At 41.3% G+C, this 27,869-nt stretch overlaps 1 protein-coding gene across 8 annotated transcripts in view; it reads right to left on the reverse strand.

Moving 5' to 3' along the window:
* Positions 1 to 18,164: 18,164 nt before the first annotated feature.
* ARL15 (ADP ribosylation factor like GTPase 15) overlaps positions 18,165 to 27,869 on the reverse strand; it is a 553,398-nt gene continuing 543,693 nt past the window's right edge. For 6 of the 8 annotated variants that reach the window (XM_053906989.1, XM_053906988.1, XM_053906987.1 and 3 more), the window contains one exon: positions 24,816 to 27,521. In XM_053906989.1, the coding sequence (XP_053762964.1) occupies positions 27,369 to 27,521 (153 nt within the window). In that variant the 3' untranslated portion in view covers positions 24,816 to 27,368. Of the gene's footprint in view, positions 20,454 to 24,815; positions 27,522 to 27,869 lie in introns of those variants that run through there. The other 2 variants (XM_053906986.1, XR_008423696.1) reach the window with 2 other exon arrangements.

The following is a 27,869-nucleotide window of genomic DNA, read 5'->3' on the forward strand; positions in this document are numbered from 1 at the left end:
TCTTTTTTATTCCTGAGTTAGCTTCCCTATGGTTGTATTCTGGACTACATATCAAATAATAAACATTTCTTGCAAAAATTAACTAGAAATGGGTCACAGATCTAAATGTTAGAGCTAAAATGATAAATTTTCTAGAAGAAAATATAGGAGAAAAATCCTTATGATCTTGGGTTAGGCAAAGGTTTCTTGAATAAGGAAAAGAAATAATGGGGTAGAAAAGAAAATATTGATAAACTGGATTTCATCAAAATTTAAAATTTCTGCTCTTTAAAACATATTGCTGAATAAATGAAAAGCCACAGAATGGGAGAAAATACTTGTAAAATGTAGTTGATAAAGTACATATCTGGAGTATAAAATATAAATACATATTATATCATATAGTACATTATACACTATATTAATTACATAATATATTTATTAATATATTCTATAATGTATAAACATTAATTTAGTATATTGATATACATTTATTATTAGATGTTATATAATATATATTTACAGAAAGATAGAGGGGGAGAGAGCCCCCCCCCCATGAAAAATCCAGTGTTTAAGAATGGATAAAAGAACTGTACACTTCACCAATGAGGACATTCTTTAATGTTTGTAGGAAGGAAATTGAGAATCTAAATCACAATGGCGCAATCAAAAAGAATGAAACCTTGCCATTTCCAAGTATGTGGATGGAGCTAGTGGGTATTATGCTAAGCAAAATTATCCAGTTAGAGAAAGACAAAGATCATATGACTTCACTCATATGAGGAATTTAAGATACAAAACAGATGAATGTAAGGGAAGTGAAGTAAAAATAATATAAAAACAAGGAGGGGGACAAAATATAGAGACTCTTAAATACAGAGAACAAACTGAGGGTTGCTGGAGAGGATGTGGGGGGAGAAGGGCTAAATGGGCAAGGGGCGTTAAGGAAGACACTTGTTGGGATGAGCACTGGGTATTACACATAGGGGATGAATCGCTGGATTCTACTCCTGAAATCATTATTGCACTGTATGGTAACTAACTTGGATGTAAAATAAAAAACAAATTAAAAAAAAAATAAAAGCAAACAAAAAGCGTGGGGTTGAATTTCAAAATAAATAAATAAATAAATCACAATGAGATACTACTATACACCTACTGGAATGACTAAATTAAGTTTAAAAGATTGTTAATACCAAGTTCTGGCGAGGAGGCAAAACAATCTGATATCTCACATTTTGTGGGTGGGAATACCAAAACGATACAGCTACTATGAAAAAAACAGTTGGGTAGTTTCTTATGAAGTTAAACATACACTTATCATACAACCCAACAATCTTACTCCTCAGTATTTACCCAAGTGAACTGAAACATGTGTCTACATAAAGACCTGTATGTTAACATTTACGGCAAAGACCTGGTCATGAGTGTTGATCTCTGCCTTATTTATAACAGCTCCAAATTGGAAGTGCCCAAATGGCCATCAACTAGTGAATGGATAAACAGACTGTGGTATATCCATGCATAGGAGCAAATTACTGATTCATACAACAATATAGGTGAATCCTACAAATGTTACGCTAAGTGAAGGAAGACAGACACAAAAGTCTATACACAGTTTGATTCCATTTAGATGACATTCTGGAAAAGTCAAAACTACAGGGACAGACATCAGATCAGGGGTTGCCAAGAGCTAGGTGGAGGGGAAGAAACTGACTGTAAAAGGGCACAAGGGAAACTTTTGAGGCGAAGACAATGTTCTAGATCTTCACTGTGGTGGTAATCACACAACTATATGCATTTGCAGAGCTCACCGAATTGTACAATTAACAGAGTGAATGTTAACATATATAAATTATATCTCAATAAACCTCATCCAAGAAAGGTGCTTGTTGAGCATCAAATGCAGTGTACTATGTAAGGTACCACAGAAAAGCCAGTCGATTAGAGAAATGGACTTATTATTTGAGGGGTTTATGGTTTTGGTGGAAGGATACAAGTAATGTTTAACAAATAATGAGTACTGGGGGCACCTGGGTGGCTCAGTTGGTCGAGCATCCAACTTTTGATTTCAGCTCAGGTCGTGATCTCAGCGTTCATGGGAAGGAGCCCCTCAGCATGGAGCCTGCTTGGGATTCTCCCTCTCCCTCTTTTTCTGCCCCTCTCCTTCTCTGTCTCTCTTCCTCTCTCTCTAAATAAATAAATAAACATTAAAAAAAATTACAAAGTAAAAAACAATGGGTACTGACACGCTGTGTAGGATCAGTGGCAAAGGCTAGAGAAGTGTATTTGTTTTGTGTGGCTGCTGTAACAAATTACTGCGAACCTGATGCCTTAAAACAACAGAAATGTATTCTCTCACAGTTCCAGAAGCCAGAAGTTCCAACATCAGATTCACTGGCCTAAAACCCAGGTGTTGGCAAGGCCATGCTCCCTCTGAAGGCTCTGGGGACACTCTGCTCTTTGCCTTCTCAGCTGTTGGTGACTGCATCAGCCCAATCTGCCTCTGTGTTAATGGTGTCATCTCTTCTGTGTGTAATTTCTCTCTGCCTCTCCAAATAAAGATACTTTTTAGATTTAGGGTCTCCTTGAATAATCCCATGTCAGGATCCTTCACCTAAATACACCTGCAAAGATCCTTTTTCCATGTAGGGCAACATTTACAGATTCCTGGGAGTAGGACTTGGTTTCTTTGGGTGGCCATTATTCAGGCACCTACAAATAGTTATAATGATATTACTATGGAGTGGGGTCGTCAGGAAGCATTTCATAGGAGAGGTAATCTCTCGCTTTGAGGAATGGACTGGATTTTAACAGAGACTGGAATGGGGCACCTGGGTGGCTCAGTCTGTTAAGTGTCCAACAGCTCAGGTCATGATCTCACAGTCTGTGAGTTTGAGCCCCGCGTCAGGCTCTGTGCTGACAGCTCAGAGCCTGGAGCCTGCTTCAGATTCTGTGTCTCCCTCTCTCTCTGCCCCTCCCCTGCGCGTGCTCTGTCTCTCTCTGTCTCAGAAATAAATTTTAAAAAGCATTTTAAAAAATAAAAAAAACCCAGAGACTGGATTATAGACAGAGGGAGTGGTTTTGACAAAGGCTGGGTGTTAGCAATCTTTTTGGCTATACTTTTGCTTGGATTGATTAGATGAATCTGGATAGAGGTCGAGGGTGCAGGAAGAAAGAGACATAAAAAGTTAGCTTAGGGCCAGAATGTAGAAGGCACAAAATTTTGTGATAAAGAATTTGAGCCTATAGACAATGAGGCACCACAGAAGGACTGAAGCAGTGAGGCCATGTGTGGAAGTATTGCTTTAGGAAAGTGAAACTGGCAATAATTTATCAGAAGAGTTAGAAGAGAAGAAAGCAAGAGTCAGAAAACCTGTTTTGAAATCTGTCAATCTTTGAGTTGTGAGGTAAGGAGAGCTGGGATTAGAATGGTGGCTGTGGGGCTCTGGGAATCTAAAACAAGGGGTAGAGTCACAAACAGGGCTGGCTTTATGGGTATGTGAACTTTGTGGTCACATGGGGCCCAACAATCTCACTTGGTTAATGCTCTTCTAGCATGGTCTTGAAATTCTTAATAATTTTATCTTTGAATTTGTGTTTCATAAGTAAAATCCAGTTGGACAATGAACCACATGCATGAGCAGAACCCATATGTACCATATCCACTGCTCTTGTCACCCTTGCATCCCCATATGCATAGAACATTTGAGATGCCCATGAGCACAGAATTCCAGTAGACACAAAATGCATTCAAGTTCAGTGAGGTGCAAATTGAGTGTAGTACACTCAAGTATTGTATTACATGCAAGTGTATCACCTCTGTAACTGGATAATTAGAGACCTTACCAACCCCAAGAGGCTATTCTTTTTGTTTAAACTTGATAAGAAGACAAAAGGGAGGCAATCATACTCTAGGAAACATAAACAACCAAGGAGTCCTATCATATCCTTTGTTATCTGTATTACTCCCCTGTATCAGCCAACCACTTATGCTAAAAATGATGACCCAAAAGGAAAGAGAAAGGAAGGGCATCCATAATCTTTCTTCCTTCTTTACTCATCAATGTCCTTCTTTAAAAGACTTTTAGAGTCCTTTACTTATCAGTGAGTTGGAGGTACAGAATGCTGGTAGAATGTGTGCATACCAAAAAGCGAAATAAAAATAGATGAGCTAGTTTCGTGCAGAATGTCTACTGTACTCGTGAGAATGACATGGAAATGCATGTGTGAACCCCCATGGCCCCTGGGTGGCTCAGTCGGTTAAGCGTCTGACTCTTGGTTTTGGCGCAGGTCATGATCTCATGGCTGGTGGTTGGAGCTCCACTTCAGGCTCTGTCCTGACAGTGCAGAGCCTGCTTGGGATTCTCTCTCTTTCCCTCTCTCTTTGTCCCTCCCCCGCTGGTGCTCTCTCTCAAAAATAAATAAATAAACTTAAAAAAAAATGCATGTGTGAGCTGTGAAACGTGAACTATAATCTTGGCGATTCAGCACACAAGGTAAATGCTCCAATATTTGCATTTAAAACTGTCATTGCACAATATAAAAATGAATAGTGATATCTTCAAGTTTAACTTTTCTTTAGAATGACAGTAAATAGCAAATAAGAAACACCATGACAGATTGAGAGTCCACAGAAGAAAGGAAGAGCTTCATACCTTAGTACCATCAATAGCACTCCTCTTTGAACAAAGGCCCCTCATTTGCATTTTGCTCTGCGTCCCACACATAAAGTAGCCAGCACTGGTCGGAAGGCATAACGTAGGAAGAACCAATGCAAAAAGCAGCTTAGCAGTCAGGTAGTATATCCTCCACACTTCCAAGCCTATAACCAAAGCCTTTGTTCAGAGTAAAGAAGCTCACTTTCACTATAAATTCTTTTTTTTTTTAATTGTGGTAAAATACACAGAAAATAAAATTTACCATGTTAACTACTTTTAAATGTACAGTTCAGCAGTGTTAAGTACATTCACGTGGTGCACAGCCAATCTCCAGAACTTTTTCACATTGCAAAACCGAAACTCTGTACCCATAAACAACTTCCCACTTTCCTTTCCCTACCAACCCGTGGCAACCACCATTCTACTTTATGTCTCTGTGACTTTACTCCAGGTATTTCATATAAGTAGTATCAGGGAGTATTTATCTTTTCCTGACTAGCTTATTTTACTTAACATAAGGTCCTCAAGTTTCATCCACGTTGTAGCATGTGACAAGATCTCATTCTTTTTTAAGGCTGACTAACATTTCATTGTGCATATATATCAGATTTTGTGTATCCATTTATCTGTCAATGGACATTTGGGTTGCTTCTACCTAAACAAGCTTATTTTAAGTGCAGTAAAAACTTGCCTCAATTGCTTTTGACCTTGTTAGTTCATCCATCCATCTATCCATCTATTCTTTTTTAAAAATTTTCTTTAATGTTTTATGTATGTATGTATGTATGTATGTATGTATGTATGTATTTTGAGAGAGAGAGAGAGAGAGAGTAAGCAGGGGAGGGGCAGAGAGAGGGGAAGACAGAGGATCCAAAGCAGGCTCTGCACTGACAGCAGAGAGCCTGGTTTGGGCTCAAACTCATGAACTGCGAGATCATGACTTGAGCTGAAGTCCGCCACTCAACCAACTGAGCCACCCAGGCACTTCTCCATCTATTTTTTGACTTACTCCTCAAAGTAGAGGTGATTTACAGACAACTCCAAGAAAGAAAGAAAGAAAGAAAGAAAGAAAGAAAGAAAGAAAGAAAGAAAGAAAGAAAGAAAGAGGGAGGAAGGAAGGAAGGAAGGAAGGAAGAAAGAAAGAAAGAAAGAAAGAAAGAAAGAAAGAAAGAGACAGGAAGGAAGGAAGGAAGGAAGGAAGGAAGGAAGGAAAAAGAAAGACAAGAAAGGAAAGAGATTCGCCACAAATGGAAAATGAAGGAGACAAAGTAGTAGAGCAGAGTTCATTAGAAATTTGGCTTACAAAAAAAAAAAAAAAAAAAAAAAAAAGAAGAAGAAGAAGAAAGAAAGAAAAATTTGGCTTAAAAAGTTTTCTAAAACCTATGCTCTCAGGAAGTTTCTAGATTGATCTGGAACCACTGCTTCTCACCCAGGACTTCTCTTTTTCATGCCATGGCACATACAGAAAATGATAATATTTGCATATCATATGCATATCATACAGGGATAAACTTATGAGGTTGCTCTTCACTAAAGGGGGCTGGCTCCAGACCACACACCAACCCTATTCTCTGAGGACTGAAGGAATCAGCATCTTGGGCCCAAGCGTGATCTACTCCTGGTGGGCCAGCGGCTGCCCACAGACCGCGTGAGCAGCTCTGCCAGCTTATGACCATGCAGGGGACCTGCTTTGACACAAGCTGCGTATTTCAATTGTTGGCAAATGACCCAAGCTGTAATTTACGTCCAACAAAGAAACTGTGAAGCAGTGGAGAGCACCCGGGTTTGGAGTTAGAACAACCTTAGCTCTTTCTGTTTCTGTTAGTTACTTGTTCTATGACTGGGCGAGATACTAAGACTAAAAATACCTGCCTAGTTGGATTGCATGATAAGTAAATATAATGCTTCTTAAACACCTCACACGTGCTAGACCCACAGCTGATGCCACAAGATACTTGGGGTTAATAGTAATGGAAGTACTAAACTAAATACTGTTCCATAGAGCAAAGCAGCTCAATGGAACTTTCAGTCCTTATTTCTTCAGTCATTGCTTCGTTCGTATAAACAAATACTGAGTATTTAGCTTGTGCCAAACACTACCAGGTTCCAGGAATATACCCTGTAACCTGAAACATACTAGAAAACTTCTAACCAGGATATTTGTAATATAGCCCAAGCTGTGTAACACAGTGTCTATGTGATTTGGGTGAATCACTTCAACTTTCTGAGTCATTGTATTAGTCAGCTGTTACTAGGTTATGCTATGGAACAAGCAACCCTAATATCTAAGGAATTTAGGAGAACACTTATTTCTTGCTCATGTTACATAGGCATATGGGTTGGTTACTGTTCTGCTTCACTCTAAAAATCAGAGTGAAGGTGAGCCAGGATATGCTTGGACCCAGCCAAGCCATGCATTGCATTTAATGTTTCTGCTCTGAAGCAAATGCCATATCCACCCACATCCCATTGGCCAATGCAGATCACACGGCCAAGCCTATGGGGCATGGTGGGGAGAGGGATGGGGGGGGTGGAAATAATAATAAGCAAAGAACACAGCTATCAGTTTTCTTACCTAAATTGAACATGCTGGGCTAGATTGCTAGATTTCTCTATTCCTTTCCAATTCTATATTCAGTAATTCTATGATTTCACAGAGGAGAGAAGTATAATTGTTAAGTGCTGTTATCTAATTGAAGAAGCTGAGATAGGCACACTGCCATCCTGCCACACTAAACACAAAATGCTTTGGACAGGGACCTACATTATCTGATAAGCTCAATTAATCTTCTGCAGGAAACCAGAAGAAAAAAAGTAATTTTACTAACTATGCTGCTGAAACTGTTTTCTCATTTTGATTCCTTAGGTCTTTATGAAACTTCACTATACTCCTTGGCATTACTTTTGAGTTTAGAGATCACAGATGTGTCCTAAAAACTGCCTGGGTCCTGGCTTTGTCAAAATAAAATAATATTAAAATTGTAAGGCACTTGGGGGAACATCTTGCCCCTTAAAAAAACCACTCTGTAGTGAATCTTTCAATGAGGTATAAGATTGTTTTTAACAATTGAGTTTCCATAATCAATTGTTTGCACATATAGATTTTAATTTATTGTCAATCTGAGAAAAGGGCTGGGACAAGACAACTGTCCTCGTCTTGGCCACTAGACCTACCAAATTCTGTGTTAGGGACCTTGTGTCAGCCTGCACACATAGATTCTAAATGATCAGATTCCTACAGGCTCATTAATTACTAGCTTCATGTATTGTATACTGAACTAGAAGAAAACATGATTTCCATTATACTGTTACAAATGGTTATAAATACCAAGGACCTATTACATGGCAGGTATTATGGCATGGCTTTACATTTGTGATCTTTACTCTTGCCCTATCTCTGCAAGGCAAGCATTACCCCAAATTTCTCAGTGATGACACCAAGTTTTCTAGAGGTTCAATAACTTGCCTAAATACTTAATAGCAGGGAATATTTCATTTCATTTCATTTCATTTCATTTCATTTCATTTCATTTCATTTCATTTTGAGAGAGAGAGAGAGAGAGTGCAAGGGAGGGGTGGAAAGAGAGAGAGAGAGAGAGAGAGAGAGAGAGAGAGAGAGCACCCTAAGCAGGCTCCACACCAGCAACAGCAGCGTGGAGCTCGATGTGGGGCTCAAACTCACAAACTGAAATCATGATCTGAGCCAAAATCAAGAGTAACATGCTTAACCAACTGAGCCACTGGGTGCCCCAACAGGGAATATTTTACACCAATGCCACCATGATGCCAAAGTTCAGTCCATCCTACTGAAAAAAAAAACAAAAAAACCAGAAAACTCTTTTACTACCTTTATCTGCCAGGAAGAAGGAAGATAAAGAGCTCTTTCTCATCTTTGTATTTCCAATTGTTATTTTCCTCTCTGGGGGATGAGATCTATTATACTCTGAAATTTCTATATGCAGGATGTAACAGGATGAACTAACTATTTCTGACTGTAAGGGACATGGGTGCCTTACTCTGTGTGATTGGGATGAAAATTTGATTAAACAGGTTAACTGCAATTACTTTCTCATATACACGAACAGCATGTAAGTAAAAGAACAGCCTATAACTCTCCTTGACATCAGTTTTATTTTGACTCCACTGGGGCTGCCAGCTACAGGCCCAGTGGATAGGAATGAGAGCCCCAGACCCCAGTTCGAAGTGCTGATGTATGCTAATTATATGGTCTTCTTGAGGTGGGAATGAACCAAGGACTCAACAGAAGAAAATAGCTTTTCCTTCTGGCTAATAGATGAGAAGAGTCACCCCATCACTTCAAAGGTACCCATGTTCATCTGCCTACAGTGGGCTGTGGCCATCCATCTGCAATGTCACCGACTCGGCAGCCCATCCAGCCACATCTGGAAAAGTTAAGTGAGTTGCAGAGTTGACATGTGTTGGGAAATGCTTTCAGCACGGCATATTGACAACAGGCTAACACGCCTTTCCTCCCCCTATTTACATCAAACCTAGTATGTTATTTGAAAGTTAAAGCTTCAAGGTTTAGGTAAGTTCATGAAAACATGTACAGACAGATATGTACTACGGCTGATAGTAATTCTTTGAAAAGTAAGATGTGACAGACCCAGAAGAGTTAATAAGATCCACAAAAAGGGTGCCCTGTCCAGGAGAAGCTGGGGTGACCCATGATGGAACCAGCATGTATGTGCACCCTAAGAAAACAGATGTTTTGAAACCCCTACCACACACTGCACAACTGTCTATCTCTTTTGCACAGAGTCTGAAAACCTTCTGAAGAATGGTTTTGTGCCCTGTCTGAAGGACAGCACGGCTACCCTAGAGACGGATCAGCAGCTCTTTGGATTGTCCTGAATGGTTTCAGTTTTCTATGTGTAAATTCCCAATAAGCCCGTCAAATCAAGGGCCATGTCTTAAGATTTTATTTATTTGTTTATTTTTGTGGCTTTGACAACCTTGAGCCCAACCACATGGAAGACACTTCATAGCAAATCCTTCTCGTCCTAATTTGGCCTGAGATAGGACAGCCCAGTACAGGGACAACAGTAGTAGAATGAAAATCTCGTGGCTGTTCTAATCATTCTCTTCTACAAGCTCCTCAGCTAAGGAGAAGACTCTCCTTAATTCTAAGCCTTCTTAAAAGCCTTCCCTCACCATACATCCATATATGCTTTCTATTGAAGTACTGCTTTTTTGAAAAAGTATCCTTTCTCCAAAGTCCATGGAATCCTCTTCTTGATTAAGCTTCTTGGAGAAATTGAGGAAAGAGGTGTGTGGCTGGTCATAGGGGGCAAAGAAATTCCTTAGTCTTGTGGTAGAAGCTTTGGCCTATAGAGGTATTTCCATGGTGCATTTGGATCTTGTATTGGTCCCCCTTAAATCCCTAGAACCTTGTTCAACCTCTGATTTCCCCAGTTTCTCGTTGCCGCTCTGGGCCTCCTTCAGGAAAGCATCATCTGGAGAATCTTTGCCATGGCCTCCCTCACTGCCACTTGGCATTGGCCAGGCCATTTTCAGAGGTGAAAGGTCAGGTTGGGGGTTGGCAGATTACATCAACTCAAGAGAGGGAGGTGTGGTGAGAAGTCCAGTAAGGCAAGGCCTCCTGCTTTGCACAAATGCACTGTGAGAAGATTCTTTTCAGGAAAGCTCAATATGATCCACTTTAATTTTTTAGACAGCTGTGGGGAAGTACAGCAACCTGATGGGAGCAATGGTTGCATGAAGGCTTGGTCAGGCTCACTTGAGTGGAAGTGGCAGAAGGAGAATTCAAATCTGTATCTCCTAACACAGTTCACCAGGAGCTCTGCAGTGCCCTGTGGGCCCAACGGTCTGTGTGTGATGTCTTAGGGTCACATTGTGTGTTGGAGATGGGTCAGCTCGTGGAGTTTGGAGCAGCTAGCCTTTGTATAATTATTTTTATATTTAGTCTAAGGATAGGATTTTATTTGAAGAAAATGTTTCACAGCGGAAAAAAGTTTGTCTTGTCTACACCATGTTACCTCCAATCTTTTGCTATTTCTGATGGATACTGCTGAGATTTTAATATTTATTCTCCATAAGAAGAGCAGAGTGGTTCTAAGTATGGGCTCCGGGCAGACAGCCTGGGACTACTACTTATTATGTAACCTTGGACAACTTCAAAAACAGAGAACAGCGGTGGCTGGGTGACGCAGTTGGTTGGGAGTCCGACTCTGACTTGATCTCAGCTCAGGGCCATGAGTTCGAGCCCTGTGTTGGGCTCCAAGCTGGGCATGAAGCCTACTTAAAAACAAACAAAAACCAGAAAACAAAAAAAACAGTACAAAATGAAGAAGAAGAACACGTTATGCCACATAGGGCTGAAGAGTGAGAGAACGTATTTAGAGCACATAGTAAATACTCAATAAATATTTGCTACTATTATTGTTGTTATTTGAGGGACCCATGGTGAGGTCTGGCATCAGCTTCTGAACAGAACAACTGGCCTCAGCCTCATAATCCAAAAGCTTTAAATTCTTGGCTGAGATCAGTAAGCTGTTACCTTAAATAATGGTGTTCAGACAGAGGCCCCACGGTAGAATAAAGCCGGTGGTAATTCACCTCTGGAAAGGAGGAAGTTGCCACTTACTCAAGCCAGTGGTGGAGTCAGTGAGGGCCAGCAGCACTGTTCTCTAACCATCAGGCAACTGCCGTCTTTGGATCTGTTGTAGCTGGCTCAGCCAAAAACCCGCATTTCAATTTTCACACTATCTGTAAACGTTGAATTTGAAAGGCTTTCCTATTTAATATCAAACAAGTGAGAAAAAAATCTCATCAGCTCATTAGTACTGTGCCAGACTTGCACAGGGATATGGCGGCGACTGGAACTCAGCTGCGTGGAGACCTCAGCAGGATTTCTCAAATGGCTGAACGGAGAGCAATACATCAGCCTACTGAAATCATGCCATTTGGTTTAAATATTAAAGTTCCTTTGAGGTTAACTAAGTATTAGAACCAGAAGGAAGGCAGGTTTACAATCTGTTAGCCTGGGCTCCACATGTTGTAACTGTCACAAACGTACCTCTCTTTTCGGCAAGAGGGGTCACTTGCAGCCCCATATCTCCTCAACTCCATTTATTGTTCAGAGCTAGACTTTTGGGGCACCTGGGGGGCTCAGTCAGTGGAGTGTCTGACTTCGGCTCAGATCATGATCTCACAGTTCATGAGTTCAAGCCCCACATTGGGCTCTCTGCAGTCAGTATAGAGCCTGCTTAGGATCCTCTGTCCCTCTCTCTCTCTCTCTCTCTCTCTCTCTGCCCCTCCCCTGTTCGTGCTCTCTCAAAAATAAACATTAAAAACAAAAACAAAAACAAGAGAACTGGACTTTCACATTCCCATCCACCTATGCCCAAGGCTGTTCAACCCACAGTCTAGACTGAGAGACTGATAGAAATATGATGCAAGTCACAAATGTGAAGCACATATGTCATTTTAATGTTCTAGCGGCCACACTAAAAAACAAAAATAAAATAAAAATAAACCACTGAAATGAATTTTAGTAATATATTTTGTCTAACCCAACTTACCCAAAATATTAATATTTTATGCTACCACTGTAAAAGTTATTAATGAAATATTTGACATTTTTTTCAGTACCAAGTTTTTGAAGTCTGGTGTGAGTTTTATACTTACAACCCACTTCAATCTGGACTAGCCACCTTTCAAGTGCTAAATGGCTCCTGTGTTGGACAGCGCAGGTCTAGACTAATTCTGCACACTGCACTATATCCTAAAGCGGCAGGCTGGCAGTGAAAACACCCAGCAGAGTCTGAGGAAGGTTCTCGGGAGACTAAGAATTGGGAGGACGCTGTGAAACAGAATCTGTCACTGCAGTTCCTTTTGAAGATTGTTTGTAATAACTTCTATAAACATCACTGGTTCTCTCTCCTTTGTTTCACAGTTTGGGGACCCAATTTATCTCTGATGGAGGAGAGTATTATTTTCTCAGCTGCAAATCATGTTAATTAGGCAGCCAATAGATAGGAATGTGGAGTAAACACCCCTAATACCTTTAATGCTTTGATGACTTTTCCAGCCCCATACTGTAGGTACTGTATTGAAGGGGGTAGCAGTCCCTGTCTCTCTGAAGGACAAGCCGCTGCATACTTCAGGGAGGTGGGTCATGGACACATTCTAAGGGGGCGCATCTCAAAGTTCTGGTCTCTTGTCACTTGTTTTTCTGTGGCATTCAGATTATTGCATCATTTGGCCAGAGTAAGTGCAAAGGGGTCTTCGGAGACAAGAGAAGTTTGGGAGGCTCTTGTAGTGCACGGGGCCTTTGGCTAAAGCACAGATTTCCTTCCACGTGGGTCATTGTGCCAGACGCTTTTTCTGCTCTAATACCCCCCCATCTTTAAGTTCTCGGGGCACTGGGTGCTTAACAGACTCTACTGGACCACGAGAGGGTCTGCCTTTCTATCCTAAAGTGGGAAGGAGAGGATTGTGAAATGGAGAGAAACTTGGAGCGGCAGAATGCTGACCGAATCCTGGGCAGCCAGGTGGTAGGGAAGAATACCTATGTCAGTTGAAGATCTAGGAATTGGTTTTCACAAAACCATAGTACTTTGTACCCACTGGAACATCTTCCTGTGGCCCAAGGGTAGGTGTGACGCAGTTTGACACCCGTTGACTCGGAGCACACTAAAACCTCACTCAAATTTTCTAATGGTTTTCTTCAGCGTCTTCAGTAGGACCCTGGTCCTCTCTCTCAGATCCAGATCCTCGTTCTGCTTGCCATGAGCACCTTTAGAGCTCAACAAGGATGACACAGCCACTTGGTACTCGGGGCCCCAAGACCACAGGGGACCCGTGAGCTTGCATTTCTGGGCATTGCCCGACCACAGCTTCAGGAAGAACACAGCTGATGTAGGTTAAGTTTCTCCTGGAAAAACAAACTTTCTTATTCTAATTCACCTTCACCACTGTTCACCCTCTTCTGCCTGCTCATGCCCACAAACACTTAAAGGCAGATGCTTGGAATATGGGGAGCCTATTAAAATACGGACTCATATTGTTATTCAGTAGCTCTAGGAGCAAAGCCCAGGAATCTGCATGCATACACGTACTCTGGGATATGTTTCTGCCCATCATCTACAGACCACACCCTCGGAAGCCCTGTTGGATGTCTGTTGGAGTAATGCTTTCAATGTCAAGAGTTCATGTCAATCTCCGTGTCTAATTTTTTTCATATACGTTCAAAAGATAGGATGATGATTTGGGGGTTATGTTCTGCCAAAGGAAATGTACCTGTGCATGTTTCCAATCCCCGGTAGACAACCAAATCAACAAAACGATCCTTTTTTTTTTTTTTTTTTTCTTTTACAGAAGTTTCAGAGAACACCTTAAAGGGCAGCCAGACCTTGTTCTGGAGGAGCAATACTCATTACATTGCCCCCACCCAGGCAGCATCAGAGGGCTTGCCGTCCCCCATGGCCTCCTTCCAGGAATTCCTTATGCTTTTTACCATGTGACCCTGTTATCCTGGCCACAGTTACTGGGACTGAAGATGGCTGCCCTATTTGGGGTCGGCCATCCACGTGAGGGCAGTGACCGGCCTCAGAGGAGTATCCCAGACTAGAGCAGGACAGGCAGAACTCCCTGGAGGAGCTTGCATGTGCCACCCGGGGAGGGAGTCGGTTAACTACAGGCAGGTGGAGTAGAGCACACACACAGGGATGTTGCGGTAGCATCATCACAAGGCGCAACGCCAGACTGAGCGATCGCAGTCGCTCACAATGTACTGTGTGCGAGCTATGTTACAGTGATTGTAAGAGCTCACATGTATTAAGCATCTGCTACGTGGCGGGCAAGGTACCAAGCCTTTTATTTGCAGTATTTCATTTGATCCTTATAAAGACTTCATGGTTAAATGATATGAACTGTTAATATCCCCATTTTACAGATGCGTAAACTGAGTTTTGGAAAGGATGACAACTTGCCCAAGGCCGACAAATGTCAGTGCTGGAATTCAAGACCAGTTAATCTGTCTCAGAGTCTATATGTATACTGTGGGTAGGGCTAGTTGCACAATTTGCAGGGCCCAGTGCAAAACACAAATATGGGACCTCTTGTTCACAAAGCAGAAAAAAATGCCATTCATATAAAGCCTGTTCCTTTATTGCAAGGGCTTTATGTTGACTGGCCACAATGATTTGGATTTGTTAGCTAATGTCATTTTAAGTCAAGAAAAATTAAAAATTAAAATTATTATAAGGGCACCTGCGTGGCTCAGTTAAGTGTCTGACTCTTGGTTTCGGCTTTGATTTCAATGTTTGTGAGTTCAAGCCCTGAGTCGGGCTCCATGCTGGCAGTGTTGAGCTCGCTTGGGATTCTCTGTCTCTGTCTCTCTGCCCCTCCCCTGCTTGTTTTTATTCTGTCTCTCAAAAAAAAAAATAAAAAATAAAAAAAAAAAAAAAAAAAAAATATATATATATATATGTATGTATATAAATTGAAAATTTTATAGGGACACCTGGGTGGCTCAGTAGGTTTAGCCTCTGACTTTGGTTCATGTCATGATCTCACAGTTTGTGGGTTCAAGCCCCACGTCGGGCTCTGTGCTGACAGCTCAGAGCCTGGAGCCTGAAGCCTGCTTCAGATTCTGTGTCTCCCCCTCTCTCTGCCCCTCCCCTGCTTGTGCACTCTGTCTCTCTCTTTTAAAAATAAATGAACATTAAAAAAACTTTAAAGGAATGGATTCTTGCCTACCTTATTTGTTGGTGGGGCTATTCACTCAATTACTTGAGTGTGTTCAACGAAGCACTTTCTGGGTGGTTCTCAGACCTTTGGAATTCTTCTAGGGGCAGCAGGAAGGGAGAGGAGCAGCACCCTGCAGGACCTCCACGCACCCACCTGGATCATGGGGATTCACCCTGCCCACCTTTGGAGGCAGTCCAATCCGGTCTTCATTGTTCTGGACCATGGGGCTCTGGAGTGACAGGCAGGTAATAAAGATAAGGGGGCTGGCTTTAAACTTCTTGTTTTGACCTTAGCCCCTCAGTTGGCCTTAATTGTTGTTTCCAATAACAAATGTTTTCCCATTTTCTTTCAACTTATCACATTTATTCTCCTATCATGTTACCTGCCACCACCCTAGAGCTCCCCTCTTCCCACCCAGCCCCGTCCCAGGTTACTTTTCGTAAATAACCGTTTTGATTATACTACTCTTCTTGGGAATATTCATTGGCTCCCCACTGACCACTACGTTTCATCCAAGTTCTTTATCTTGGCATTCAAGGCTCTCCCCAATCTGACCTCAACTTACCTTTCCATTTGTATTTTCATTCTTTCTGGGCAAGAGAGTAGCACATATAATCCTTGCCTCCTTTGTGCCTCAACTATGTCTTTTCTTCCTCTCCTCCTTCCATAATTACTGTCTATACAGTGGACTCATCACAAGTGCATGGTGTTTATTTATAAATCTTTCCTCTCCACAAAAACATATATGGTTGACCCTTGGACCACATGAACTTGAACTGTGAGGGTCCACTGATACATGGATTTTACATGTATGATACTGTACAATACTGTAAATGTATTTTTCTTCTTTATAGTTTGAGAGTGAGCACTTGAGTGAGGGAGGGGCAGAGAGAGAGGAAGAGAGAGAATCTCAAGCAGGCTCCACACTATCAGATGCAGGGCTCTAGATCATGAACGGTGAGGCATGAACTGAGCCAAAATCAAAAGTCAGGTACTTAACCGGCTGAGCCACCCAGGCACCCCTTATGATTTTAATAACATTTTTTTCTCTAGCTTACTTTAAGAATACAGTTTATATCACATATACAAAATTCTGGAGCTTCCTCTATTGTAAGGATAGTTTGTAATACATATAACATACAAAATACAATACACGTAACATACAAAAGCTTATGTTATGGGTAAGGCTTCCGGCCAATGCTAGGCTATTAAGAGTTACGTTTTTGGGGGACTCAAAAGTTAAACATGAAGTTTCAAAGTTTCGACTGTGAAGTGGTTGGTACCACTAACCTCTGGGTTGTTCAAGGGTCAACTGTGCAATGGATGTTGTGTATCTACCCTGTGGTCAACATCATGTAAGGAGCAAATGGGAAGTGTTTGAGTTAAGCAATTCAGCATACAGAATTAAACATGGTCACTTCTCCAGAAGGTGACTGACCAAAGCTGTTCTCTTTGTTTAAAGTCTAGCTAAGACCAAGTTACCACAAAGGCAAATTAAAATAAGATTTTATTTATTTTTTCTTTAAAAAAAATTTTTTTAACGTTTTATTTTATTTTTGAGACAGAGAGAGACAGAGCATGAAGGGGGGAGGGTCAGAGAGAGGGAGACACAGAATCTGAAACAGGCTCCAGGCTCTGAGCTGTCAGCACAGAGCCCGACGCGGGGCTCAAACTCACGGACCGCGAGATCATGACCTGAGCCGAAGTCGGCCGCTTAACTGACTGAGCCACCCAGGCGCCCCAAGATTTTATTTTCTAATATTAAATCAGGATAAAGTCATTCAATTGCCCAGGTCCACAAGGTACTGGGCTCATAGGAATTGGCCTCTGGTCACTGGTGGGAGTTGTAAATTGGTACGGCTTGGGAGGGCAATTGTTGAACATGTTTTAAAAACCTTAAAAAGCGCTTATGCCTTTTGACCCTGTAATTCCACTTCAAAACCTGTAATTGTATGTATTCATTCTATGGAAATCATCAAGAAATGTGCATAAATATTCTTCTACGAAGACATTTATTTTCTGCAAGTTTATTTTTATTATTTGAGAGACAGAGAGGCAGAGAGAGAAACCCAAGTGGGCTCCATGCTGTCAGCACGGAGCCTGACATGGAGCTTGATCTCACGAACTGTGAGATCATGCAAGACCCGAGCGGATATCAAGAGTTGGATGCTTAACCAACTGAGCCACCCAGGCACCCCTATGGAGACATTTAAAACAGAAATCCAAATAAACAACAGGGAATGAGTTAGATAAGTGCTGGGAAGCCATTAAAAATATTTTAGGAAGATATCCAATGACATGGAAGAATGCTCCTAATATATTAGTAATAACAAAAGCATGTCCTAAACCAGTATGCATAGTATGACCCCAGTTTTGTAACATTACATATGAAAAGAGATGAAAAGGACAGACATCACAATTAATGTGATTCTTTTGGGGATTAGTTATTTTCTATTTTCTCCTTTAAATAATCTTTGCATTTTCCACGATGAACGTGTATCACTTTTACAATCATTCGTGACAAAGCTCATCTTTATGCACTCCCAGCCTTACGAAAAAAATGTGTTAGGCTTGAAACCCACGTCTCCTACTTGAAGTTGTTAGCCAGTCAGCAATATTCATGAAATATCCTGTATTAAGTGCTGTAAAGATTTAAAAAGGCAACAGAAGACACAGCACTGCCTTTGTGTGATTTTTAAGCTAATGATGACACAGAAAGTACTAGAAAGAATGAGCGACTTCTTTAGAAATAAACATAAAATTAAATAACAAGTATGTAGTCTTGAGTGATTTATCAGGTTATATTTTTAATTGGTTTTTAACTTTCTCTGTACATGTAGCTCAATGCCTTGCACATAATTGACATTTAATGTTTGTTGAGTGAATATATAAATGAATGACCAGTTGAATGACAAAAGACAGAGACTATGGAGGTCTCTGTAAACACAGAGATTACCTGGTCTAGAAGGGCTCCATGACCAGGTGAGGACAGGCTTCCCAGTTGCTGTTGTAGCCATTCTGTAACTTCACTGGTTATAAAATCTCACCACTTGTACCTTTCGACCTGCCTGAGCTCTTGCAGAGTTTCCTACCTGAGAAATGCAGAAGGAGAGTTGCTTTCAACATGACTGGAATCACAGTTGTCACTCTTAGTTCCAGGTTTCCTGTGTGCCAAGCGTCAGAAGCACCTTACATGCATGATTTTTTTCTAACCTTCTCGATAACCCTTTGAAGTGGGTATATTGTCTCCACTGCGGACGAGAAACCGAAACACAACTAAATGATCTGTCCAGTGTCAGGTGACTAGCAAAGAGTGCAAACTCTAAGCCAGTTCTGGTTGCTCCCAAACTGTGGAATCACTCATTGTGCTACAAACTTCCCGCTTGGAATTAGGACAGAAATTTTCAGTGGTGAGGAATATGCCAGACTGATACTTACTCTTCTCTTACTTCTTCTTGGTATGGCCTTTAATTTTAGCTATTCTGGTGAGTATGTAGTGCTACCTGGTGATAGCGCCTATTTTTTTTTTTAATTTTTTATCTATTTATTTTGAGAGAGAGTGCTAGTAGGAGGGGCAGAGAGAGAGAGAGAGAGAGAGAGAGAGAGAGAGACTCCCAAGCAGGCTCCACCCTCAGCTTGGAGCCAGACTTGGGACTCCATCTCATCACTGAGATCACATCCTGAGCTCAAATCAAGAGTCAGATGTTTAACCGACTGAGCCACCCAGGCACCCCTGGCATCTATTTATATCAACCTATTAATAAAGTTATTGGCCGGTTGGATATCTTCCTTTGTGAAGTGCCTTCCATTAAGTTGATTGCTTTTTTCTTTTTACCGATTTGAGCAGCTCTGAATCTACTCTGGCAACAGACTTGGTTTGATATTACAGGTGTCTCCTATTCTGTGGCTTCCCCCCCCCCCCCACCCCCTTCACTTTCTCTTTTCCTTCTTTCTCTCTGTCAGAAACTTTTTCTTGGGAGAAAATGCAGTTATACATTCAGAGGCAGACAACAAGTTATTGTGAACGTCATCATCACTGGCTTCGACAGTTGTCACACACAGCCAGTCTTGTTTCATCTATACAAGTTCTTCTGTTCTCTACCTAATTATTTTGAAATAAGTCTCAAGCAGCCTAATATTTCACCCATAAACACCTTTGTGTCACCAATGGATAAGGGGTCCTTTCATACAAAATATACAACCACAATTCCATTATCACACCAAGGATTAGAGTATCCTAGTAATCAAGGATTACTTAATTCATAAAATATTCAGTAAGTGCTTAAATGCCTCCACTTATCCCAAATTTCACTCTTTTCATTTTGGTAGTTTGAATCAGACTCCAGATAAGGTCCACACTCTGCAATGGTTTGACAGAGCTCTTAAGACTTTTTTTTTTTAAAGTAGGCTCCATACCCATAGTGGGGCTTGAATTCACAACCCTGATATGAAGAGTCACCTGCTGTACCGACTGAACCAGGCAGATGCTCTGTAGGGCTCTTAAGAGGTTGTTAATCTATAGGCTTCCTTGTCCCATTTCTTCTTTCCTTCCTGCCATTTAAGAAACCAACTCATTTATCCAGTCAAGATTCCAATAATCTGGATTAAAATTTTTTTTTTTTACATTTTATATTTGAGAGTGAGCGAGCGAATAGGGGAGGGGCAGAGACAGAGACAGAATCCGAAGCAGGCTCCAAGCTCCGAGCTGTCAGCACAGAGCCCAATGTGGGCCTGAACCCCACGAGCAGTGAGATCATGACCTGAGCTGAAGTCAGACACTTAAGCGACTGAGCCACCCAGGTGACCCACAACAATCTGGATTTTAATTACTGCAACTCTGCATGTTGTTTAACATACATCTCTGTTCCTGTGTTTTCTGCAAATTAGTACTTAGATCTAGAGGCTTGATCAGACTCAGGTTCAATTTTTTTTTTTTTTTTTTGTTTGGCAAGAGCACCTTGTAGGTGATTGTATACTTTAGTCAGGAAGCATATAATGCCTGGTTGTTTCCTTCTTTGGGATGTTAGTAGATGCTGATGATCATTGTCCAGATCCACGATTTCATTAGGGGAAGAACTGCAAAGTATAAATTAAACCACACAGTTAATCTCTGGTATTATGTGACTTGATTGGATCCTGCTAGTTCACCTAAAAATTTGGGATGATTTGAAATTAACAAACAGAGTGGAAGGAATAGGGTTTGTTTCAGTTTATCTTGTGATCCTACCTGGAACCCAGGCCACTAAGCTGTAGGGGGATGGATGTGTTGCAGTTCTCTGAAGGCAAATCCATGGTGGGGCTCAGGGCTGGTGAGGAGGGTACAGTAGAGGCTTTAAGTGTTCAGGAAATGAGAATGGTGTTGGTATGAATTTTGCAGGACTGTTCTAAAATCTAAAATGTATTAACTCTTGCTAAAAGATCCACTATGCCCAAGTCCTGTCCTGGAATAAATAACGGGTTTAAAGGGGTCTCTCCGGGTTCCCAATCTTCAGTGAGGGGAAAATAAAGCAGCCTCCTGAAATCCGGTTGAAACTCACAGCTGACTAGTTAAAAAAGCCAGGGGGTTATATAGCTCACAGGTTACTGCCTCTGTCTGGGCATGTGAATTGTGGCATGCTTTTCTACGCAGCAGCTTTCACTATTTGGTGGGGGAGAAAAACCACAAGAGACTCCCGCAGCATTAGAAGTTTGCCCTTAGAGATTTAAAATTCAACATTTCAAATACAGATCATTTGTCAGATCAACAGACAGAATGATGAGACCAGGCTATTTCCAGAGAAGAAGGAAAAGCCCTTTGGATGTAGAGGAGATGAAAAGAACAGTACGGTGACAGAGTTTGGTTTTGCACTTTGGAAGCACTTTTGTGTGCTGGACACATGCTTTGTTGTTGCCGCAGTAAACCCGAAAAACAAACAAACAAACAAACAACCCACAACCTCCCCCCCCCCCCCCGCCCCGAATAAAAGGGGCTATTTCTACAGAATTCTACTGAGACAGATGCTAAAAAAGAGGCAAAGACTTTTCTGTTGTGTTTTAGATTTCTAGTTTTATTAATGGTCTCAAAAGAGACTAAATCACATTCAAAGACCATTTTAAATTAGGAGGGCTGAAAACTAAGAATTAGGACCAAGAAAAGACATTTAAAAATCTAGAGATTCACATTGCAATGTTAACATTACCAAAGCCCCCCCAAATACAAAAATTCCCTAGGGTCATAGAAATAACCCAGCTTAACCAATGTTCTAGGAATTAAAGCCCTACAAAGGCAGGGACCAAGTCTGTCCTATTTACTGCTGTATCCCAAGAATCTAATATGATGCCTGGTACAGAGTAGGTGTTCAACAAAAACATACCAGGGGGTTTCATCGAACCCCTTAAATTTATTGAAACCAAAAGTTCCAACTGTGACATAAAACCTGTAAAAGGGACAATGGTTGACTCTTGACAAGCTGTCGTCTGAAAGAATCCTGTTGAAGCTGCTTAATAAAAGCGTTGGGTTGATCCACCCCGTGTCTAGAAAGTTGTAAAACAAGTGGAGAAGGCCAGAGCTGAGACTGACTTGCTCCAGATTATAGAGAATGACAGCCAGACTCACTGTTTGCATTCCTGTCTCTGCCTTTCGCTGAGCAGTTTCCGTTCCAACCAAATCTTCTCATTTTTAATTTACTCTGATATTTATATGTCTAATGATTTAACATCATATCGTACCAGTCTGGCCTGCAGGGTGCCCTTGACATGCATTTTTCTAATTGACCTTTACATCTATTATGCACAAACCAGCCAGAAATCATTCTTGTCTACATGAGCCTCTTAGGTGAGACTCGTAGTAGTTTCACTTCTGTCTCCAGAAACAGCCTTCTTCACAGACTCCATTTACACACAGCTCCCCTGCCCCCTCCCCACCGCTGTGTCTTCTGCAAGCTTGTCCAGACATGGAGTGCATCATCAGGCCAGGCCTTCCAGCCATTCCATTGCCTGCAGAGCAATCATTTATAGGCATTTGGTGTTTTGTCTGACATCTGTTTGATGCTGGAGCTCCAGCCTTTGTCTCAATGAATCACTTGTCAGAGGAGGTTGTGGCATTTTAGGCCGAATTTCACACCTACAAGGAAGGGTTGCCTGGGATGTAAGGAATCTGAGGCTTGTTTGAAACGACCAACTTGCCCACCTCCCACGAGGAATACCCCACGAGGAAATAGGGAAATAAGGGACACTGGGGACCGCAACGCTTATTAAAAGGCTTATTTTCACTGCCAGTGTGCACGCTGTTCTCATGCACTCGAGCCAGGCTTTCCTCTCTGGGGACAACACTGCCAAAGGACCTCCATGGCTGGAGGGTTGCCCCTAGAAGGAACCGGACTGAAACATGTGTGTGGAACATTTTGAGAGCATCAGAATTAGAGGGAGAGATTGTCGAAGAAGAAAAGGGGAAAAAGGAATGAATCATTCTTCGTAGTTTGCCGGAAGATCCTTTAAGTGCTATTTGATGGCCGTTCCCAGGTTGGTCCGTAGAAACGTCTCCTAGAGCAGTGAGGTGTTCGGAGTCGCAATGGGTCACAAGCCAGGCTGAACCTAGCAAAGCACAAAACTGAGGAGTCCCTTTCCTTATTCTCCGAACAGGGCACCAGTGACCTCACAACACTATTTATGGTAAGCGAGGCTGCTTTAAACCACAAAGGTTGAAGTATTTCCTTATAAAAAGTATTATTCATAGTGTCCCCTGGCAACTCCCATCTGATCTGAGGACCTGAGGGGAACATGAAAGGGTGGGGGCAAGAAGCCCAAGAACAGCATAGGTGGCTTTTCCAAACCAGCATCTGGCGAGCAGAGCATGCCAAGAAAGCAGAGATGGAAGGCAACATGGGGATATACAGAAAATCGGAAAGAAAAATCAGGGACTTTTTACTTCACCTTGTTGTAATTAAAGAAGGATGCTAGCCAAGGCATATGCTGGAGAGATTCTTCTTAGTGACTTTTAACTTCTTTGGTTTCACAGAAAGTCACTTTATGAAGAGTTTGTCACAAATAGATGACCCCCCAGGATGAGAAGTCAGAATTTCCAGCTTGGATGAAACCATAGGTTTCTCATTTAGGTTTTAATTTAAAGAGAATGGGAAGGGGGAGGAGAAACGGGTATCTCATCTGAGGCTTCTGGGAATTACACGGGCTCCTTTTCATGTTCCTAAATCAGAGCAAGGGGGTGGGGTGGCGTAGGGTGCCGGCTCATCAGTCACTCGGTGCATCTGAGTTGGAAAACATTTAGCCCCGAGATGCAAATCATTTAATCATGCTGACTCAGAGGGGGCCAAAAGTTGTGAACCCTTGGGAGCCAGGAATTCCCAACATGATGTGATAATGCATTTCACAGCACGGACTTCAGATCTCCAGAACCTAGGGTAGGGGAAAAGAGAGGCAGGGAATCTATATTCTCCTGAAGTTTCTGCATAACAAAGACAGATCCTCCCTCCCAAACTCAATGAAAATGAGGGCTCCCAAAGGGCAACTCCCACTTCCCCGTCCCCCTCCACATACTTTTTCCTTTCTGTTTGCACCAGTAGGTCAGAAGGTTAATGAAAATGCACTCTAAAATTATAAAGAGGATGAAGCCAGGCATGAATCTATGAGATTTCCACTCGAGTCTGAATATCCCATCTGGACATTAAGAAAACCCATTTGCTTCAAAATTTTACAGTTCTGTCCACATTTGCTTGGATAGGTCTGAGATGCTTCGGAACTTGATAACCACTAATCGCCTACCTTGCAAACGGAACTAGGAATGCCAGGTTGAATCCCAGCTGAGAAGTGAAGTGTTGTGGGTAGTCAAAGGATGTGTTGGGATAATGCACTGGGGACCAAACGAGAGCTGGGGTTTGAATTTTTCCTCTTCTATCATGTACTTTTTTTTTTCTTTTTCTTTCTCTCTCTTCTTCCATCCATCTATTTTATTTTTCTTTCTCACTCTCTTTCTCTTTTACAGAGCACTCCTGTTCTTAAGGATGGACCTGTAAATACACAGCATTTCCTCAAGTCGCTTAAAAATATTTATTTCCTCAGGGCAGCAATCACCACTGAAGGAAATAGTTCATCGTCCCAGTCCCTCTCAGAACGTTGCTTTTACAGCAAATATTATAAACTGATGCTTTGACTGAAAGATGACACTTTGCATTAACATCTCCACTCTGCTCACTCATTCTGAAGGAACAGCTCCCATGAAAGTAAATCGCTGAAGACAAACCAACTGGAAAAGACACTTGCTTTTTTTTTTTTTTCCGTCTTTTAAAGTTTTCACAATGGCTTCAAAGGAAATGTGAATTAATCATTTGTTTTGACCCAAGAGCAGCAGAACTTATTTTGAAGACTTAAACAGGCAACACAAATGTAAACAGAAATCTGCGACTCCCAAATGCTAAAAGCTTGAAAGGAGTCAGTCTGAAAACATCAATTCTACTCAGCGTTTATTTTCATTTGAAGAATAGTGGAAATCATATATAAATCACGGACAATACAAGGTCTTCTTGTCTGGCAATTGTCCACATGAATCTGTTAACCTCTAAGGATAGATACAGATCTTTTAAAATAGAAAGACAGGGCGATGTGGCAGTTAATTAGCAACCGAGACTATAAACTACAGTAGATACAAAGTTTTGTCGTATAAATTAATTGCCATTACAAAAAGGCAACTGCTTTAGCTAAGAAGGTACAAAAACGGGTGACTTCCATAAATATAACAAGAAGCTAAGTGAGGAAATACATAACAGACTGTTTTTCCTATATAATATTGGAATATGCAAACTAACACACCTGTGGCACTTTACAGGAAAGTAGGAATAGATGTACACGCACACCCGCCACCCGCCACCCACCCACACTCGCCCGTCCAAACCCCCTCCCCCCCCCAAGTGGATTTCCAAAAACACGGCCAATTCTAGGGTTACAAGGACAGGATGCCGCACGGAAGCAGCAACACAGCGAGTGCCGAACTGCCAGACAAAGAAGGAGCCTTATTGACAGTTGTAAAGCATTAGGCGTCAGACAGAAACTTGTCAAAAACAGCTGTTGTTGGGTACTGATTGATAATGTTTTCATTCTGACGGCTGAGACACTGCAGACAGTCGTGGGTCTGAGAAGAAGCCCATCACTGGCGCACACATGAACACACACACACACAGACAACGGGAAGTCATTTAACAGATGGCTTAGGAGCACTCAGCCACAGTATCTTAAAAAGACAACATTCTACATTTAATGAACTTGCGGAGAAAGCAATGCCTAATCATCATTTATTTGTCACAGAACGTGAGCACGACAGAACAGAACGAACGCAGGAATTGTGTCACTGGTCATCGGAATAAAAGTTTTGTGCTGCTCACGCATTACACAGTGTAAAAATATTCAAGGATGCTGGAGACAAGATTGAATATGAATCTTTTTGGATCTGTTCCATGGGAAGAAAAAAAAAAAAGCTTAAAGAAGTGTTCGATGTTTCAAAGGGAATGATTTCATTAAAGTCCACCTACGAGATTAAACCACAAAAGCTATAGTTGAGCGATGTCTATCTTCTGGAGAATTACAAGGTATGACATCACCCTGTAATACAGTGTGGGTCTGTGGTATTTGAGAACCGGTCTATGCTACCTAAAAATTACAAACGTGTTTTTATTGCTCAGGTGAAAGGAGCACATTTGTATCATTTGGCCATTTTGCATTTTAAGTGGTCAAAAATCTACAAAATGTGCCAAAGAGTATTACATCCATAAACTTCAATGTCCATAGATTATTCTTGATTTAGAAAAGGTCAAAGGTGCAAACCTCAGTAAAACTGCACCTTTGTCGCTACAATCTTATCATTTAAATTAAATGAAAAAAATAAAATGAGTTCCAAAGACTGAATCTAGGCCCTAAAATGATTTGCTGCAGCCCCAGCACATTTTTAAGGGCACACTGAAACCCCTGAAAATAGAGGTTTATAATAGGAATACTGATAGACCTTTCATTACTAGTTGGAGACAATAAGCGACTCCGTTAAACTCCATTAGCACTTAATGGATGAATATAGGGATTCTGTCTTTGTTATCTTTGTCAAATCCGCGCCAGCTTAAACCCTAGCCACTGTATACTTCACTCGGCTGTTTTTAAAAATTGCATCTGTCATTTTAAAAATTACTTTCTTTCTTTCAATCAGACACTTAAGATTTTTAGAAAAAAGATACCTATATTATGTTGTAGCTTGACTTTACGCAGGGGAGTCTTTCCATTAGAAAAATATTTGAGGACTTGATGAAAAAGTAATCGATGACACGTGCGTTGTGCCTAAATTCCCTCTCTTCTCAAAACCTAAAAGTCTTCCTCTTAAAAGGGGAGGGAGACTTCAGATGTAATCATGGAAATGATGCATCTTGTCTTTAAGTTCTTCCAAGTTAATTTTACCCTGGCAGGAGATTCCTCTCTGATAAGGTGATGAATTGAAATTTTTGGTGCTCATTTTTCTCTCATAATCTATAAGGCCTGTATACGAAACACTAAAAAATAAAACATGGTAAGATAAAATAAAAACCCGAAACAACAGACATATTATGAGGAGCCCCAGTCACATAACACTCTACCTCCAAACCCAGGGAAAACGAGTCAAAGTTCGGAGTCTCCCTGAGTCCTTCATAAGGGATTTGATCTCTGTGAGCCACAAATTCCATCCATTTTAGCACAGAGTATAGAAGAACTGCTTAGAATAACAGAAGGAAGAGACATGCAGTGAAGATAATTAGTGGTAAACAGAGAATAAATTCTCTCTCAGTAGTGTGTACTTGACGTTAATGCCGATGATAATTCACCTGATTTATAGAATATTCACTTTAATAGAGAGATGGGAGTCTGAGATAACTAGAGGAAAATAGATACTGAAGCCATTAAAGTCTTGATACCAAAATAAAACTAAAATGAGAAACTAACACGATAGGTTCAAGGCCTTTGGGAACCCGTGTTCTTTGCCAGATTTCACATTCTTACAGCTTCATGGTCTTTTTCTTCTAACAAATTTATCAGCTGAGAGAAGCTGTCTTTCAGTGCATCCATGTCATCCAGAGAGCAGGGCTGCAGAATCCAGCGTTTTCCACGTGCAAGTGGTTCAAGTTCAAAATATTTTTTGACCTTAAGGGGGGAAAACATAAATATGTTATTAGTTATATCAGAACCTTTCTTATTCCAAAATTTTGATAGTGATGAATCATGGGAGGGATTTCAAGGAGAACTTATATGAACTGTGATGTTTAGGACTCTCTAGAACTCCATCCGCAGCTGTTGTTAAAATGTGGGTTATATGTTGTGACCCAGGACTGTTTTCTTTAGGGGTGACTGACCTGCTTGCAAGCCACTGTCTCACCCACACATTTACCAGCATGGGAGGTCTGATGAATTACATGTACCATCGCACAGGGCAAAATACGCTGCACACACCAAAAGAATCAATTCAATCAAAATAAGTCAGGCAGAGCAACT

This window comes from Panthera pardus, unplaced genomic scaffold, assembly GCF_024362965.1.
Source record: "Panthera pardus isolate Hobbes unplaced genomic scaffold, ASM2436296v1 HiC_scaffold_2, whole genome shotgun sequence".
In the NCBI taxonomy this organism is placed as follows: domain Eukaryota; kingdom Metazoa; phylum Chordata; class Mammalia; order Carnivora; family Felidae; genus Panthera; species Panthera pardus.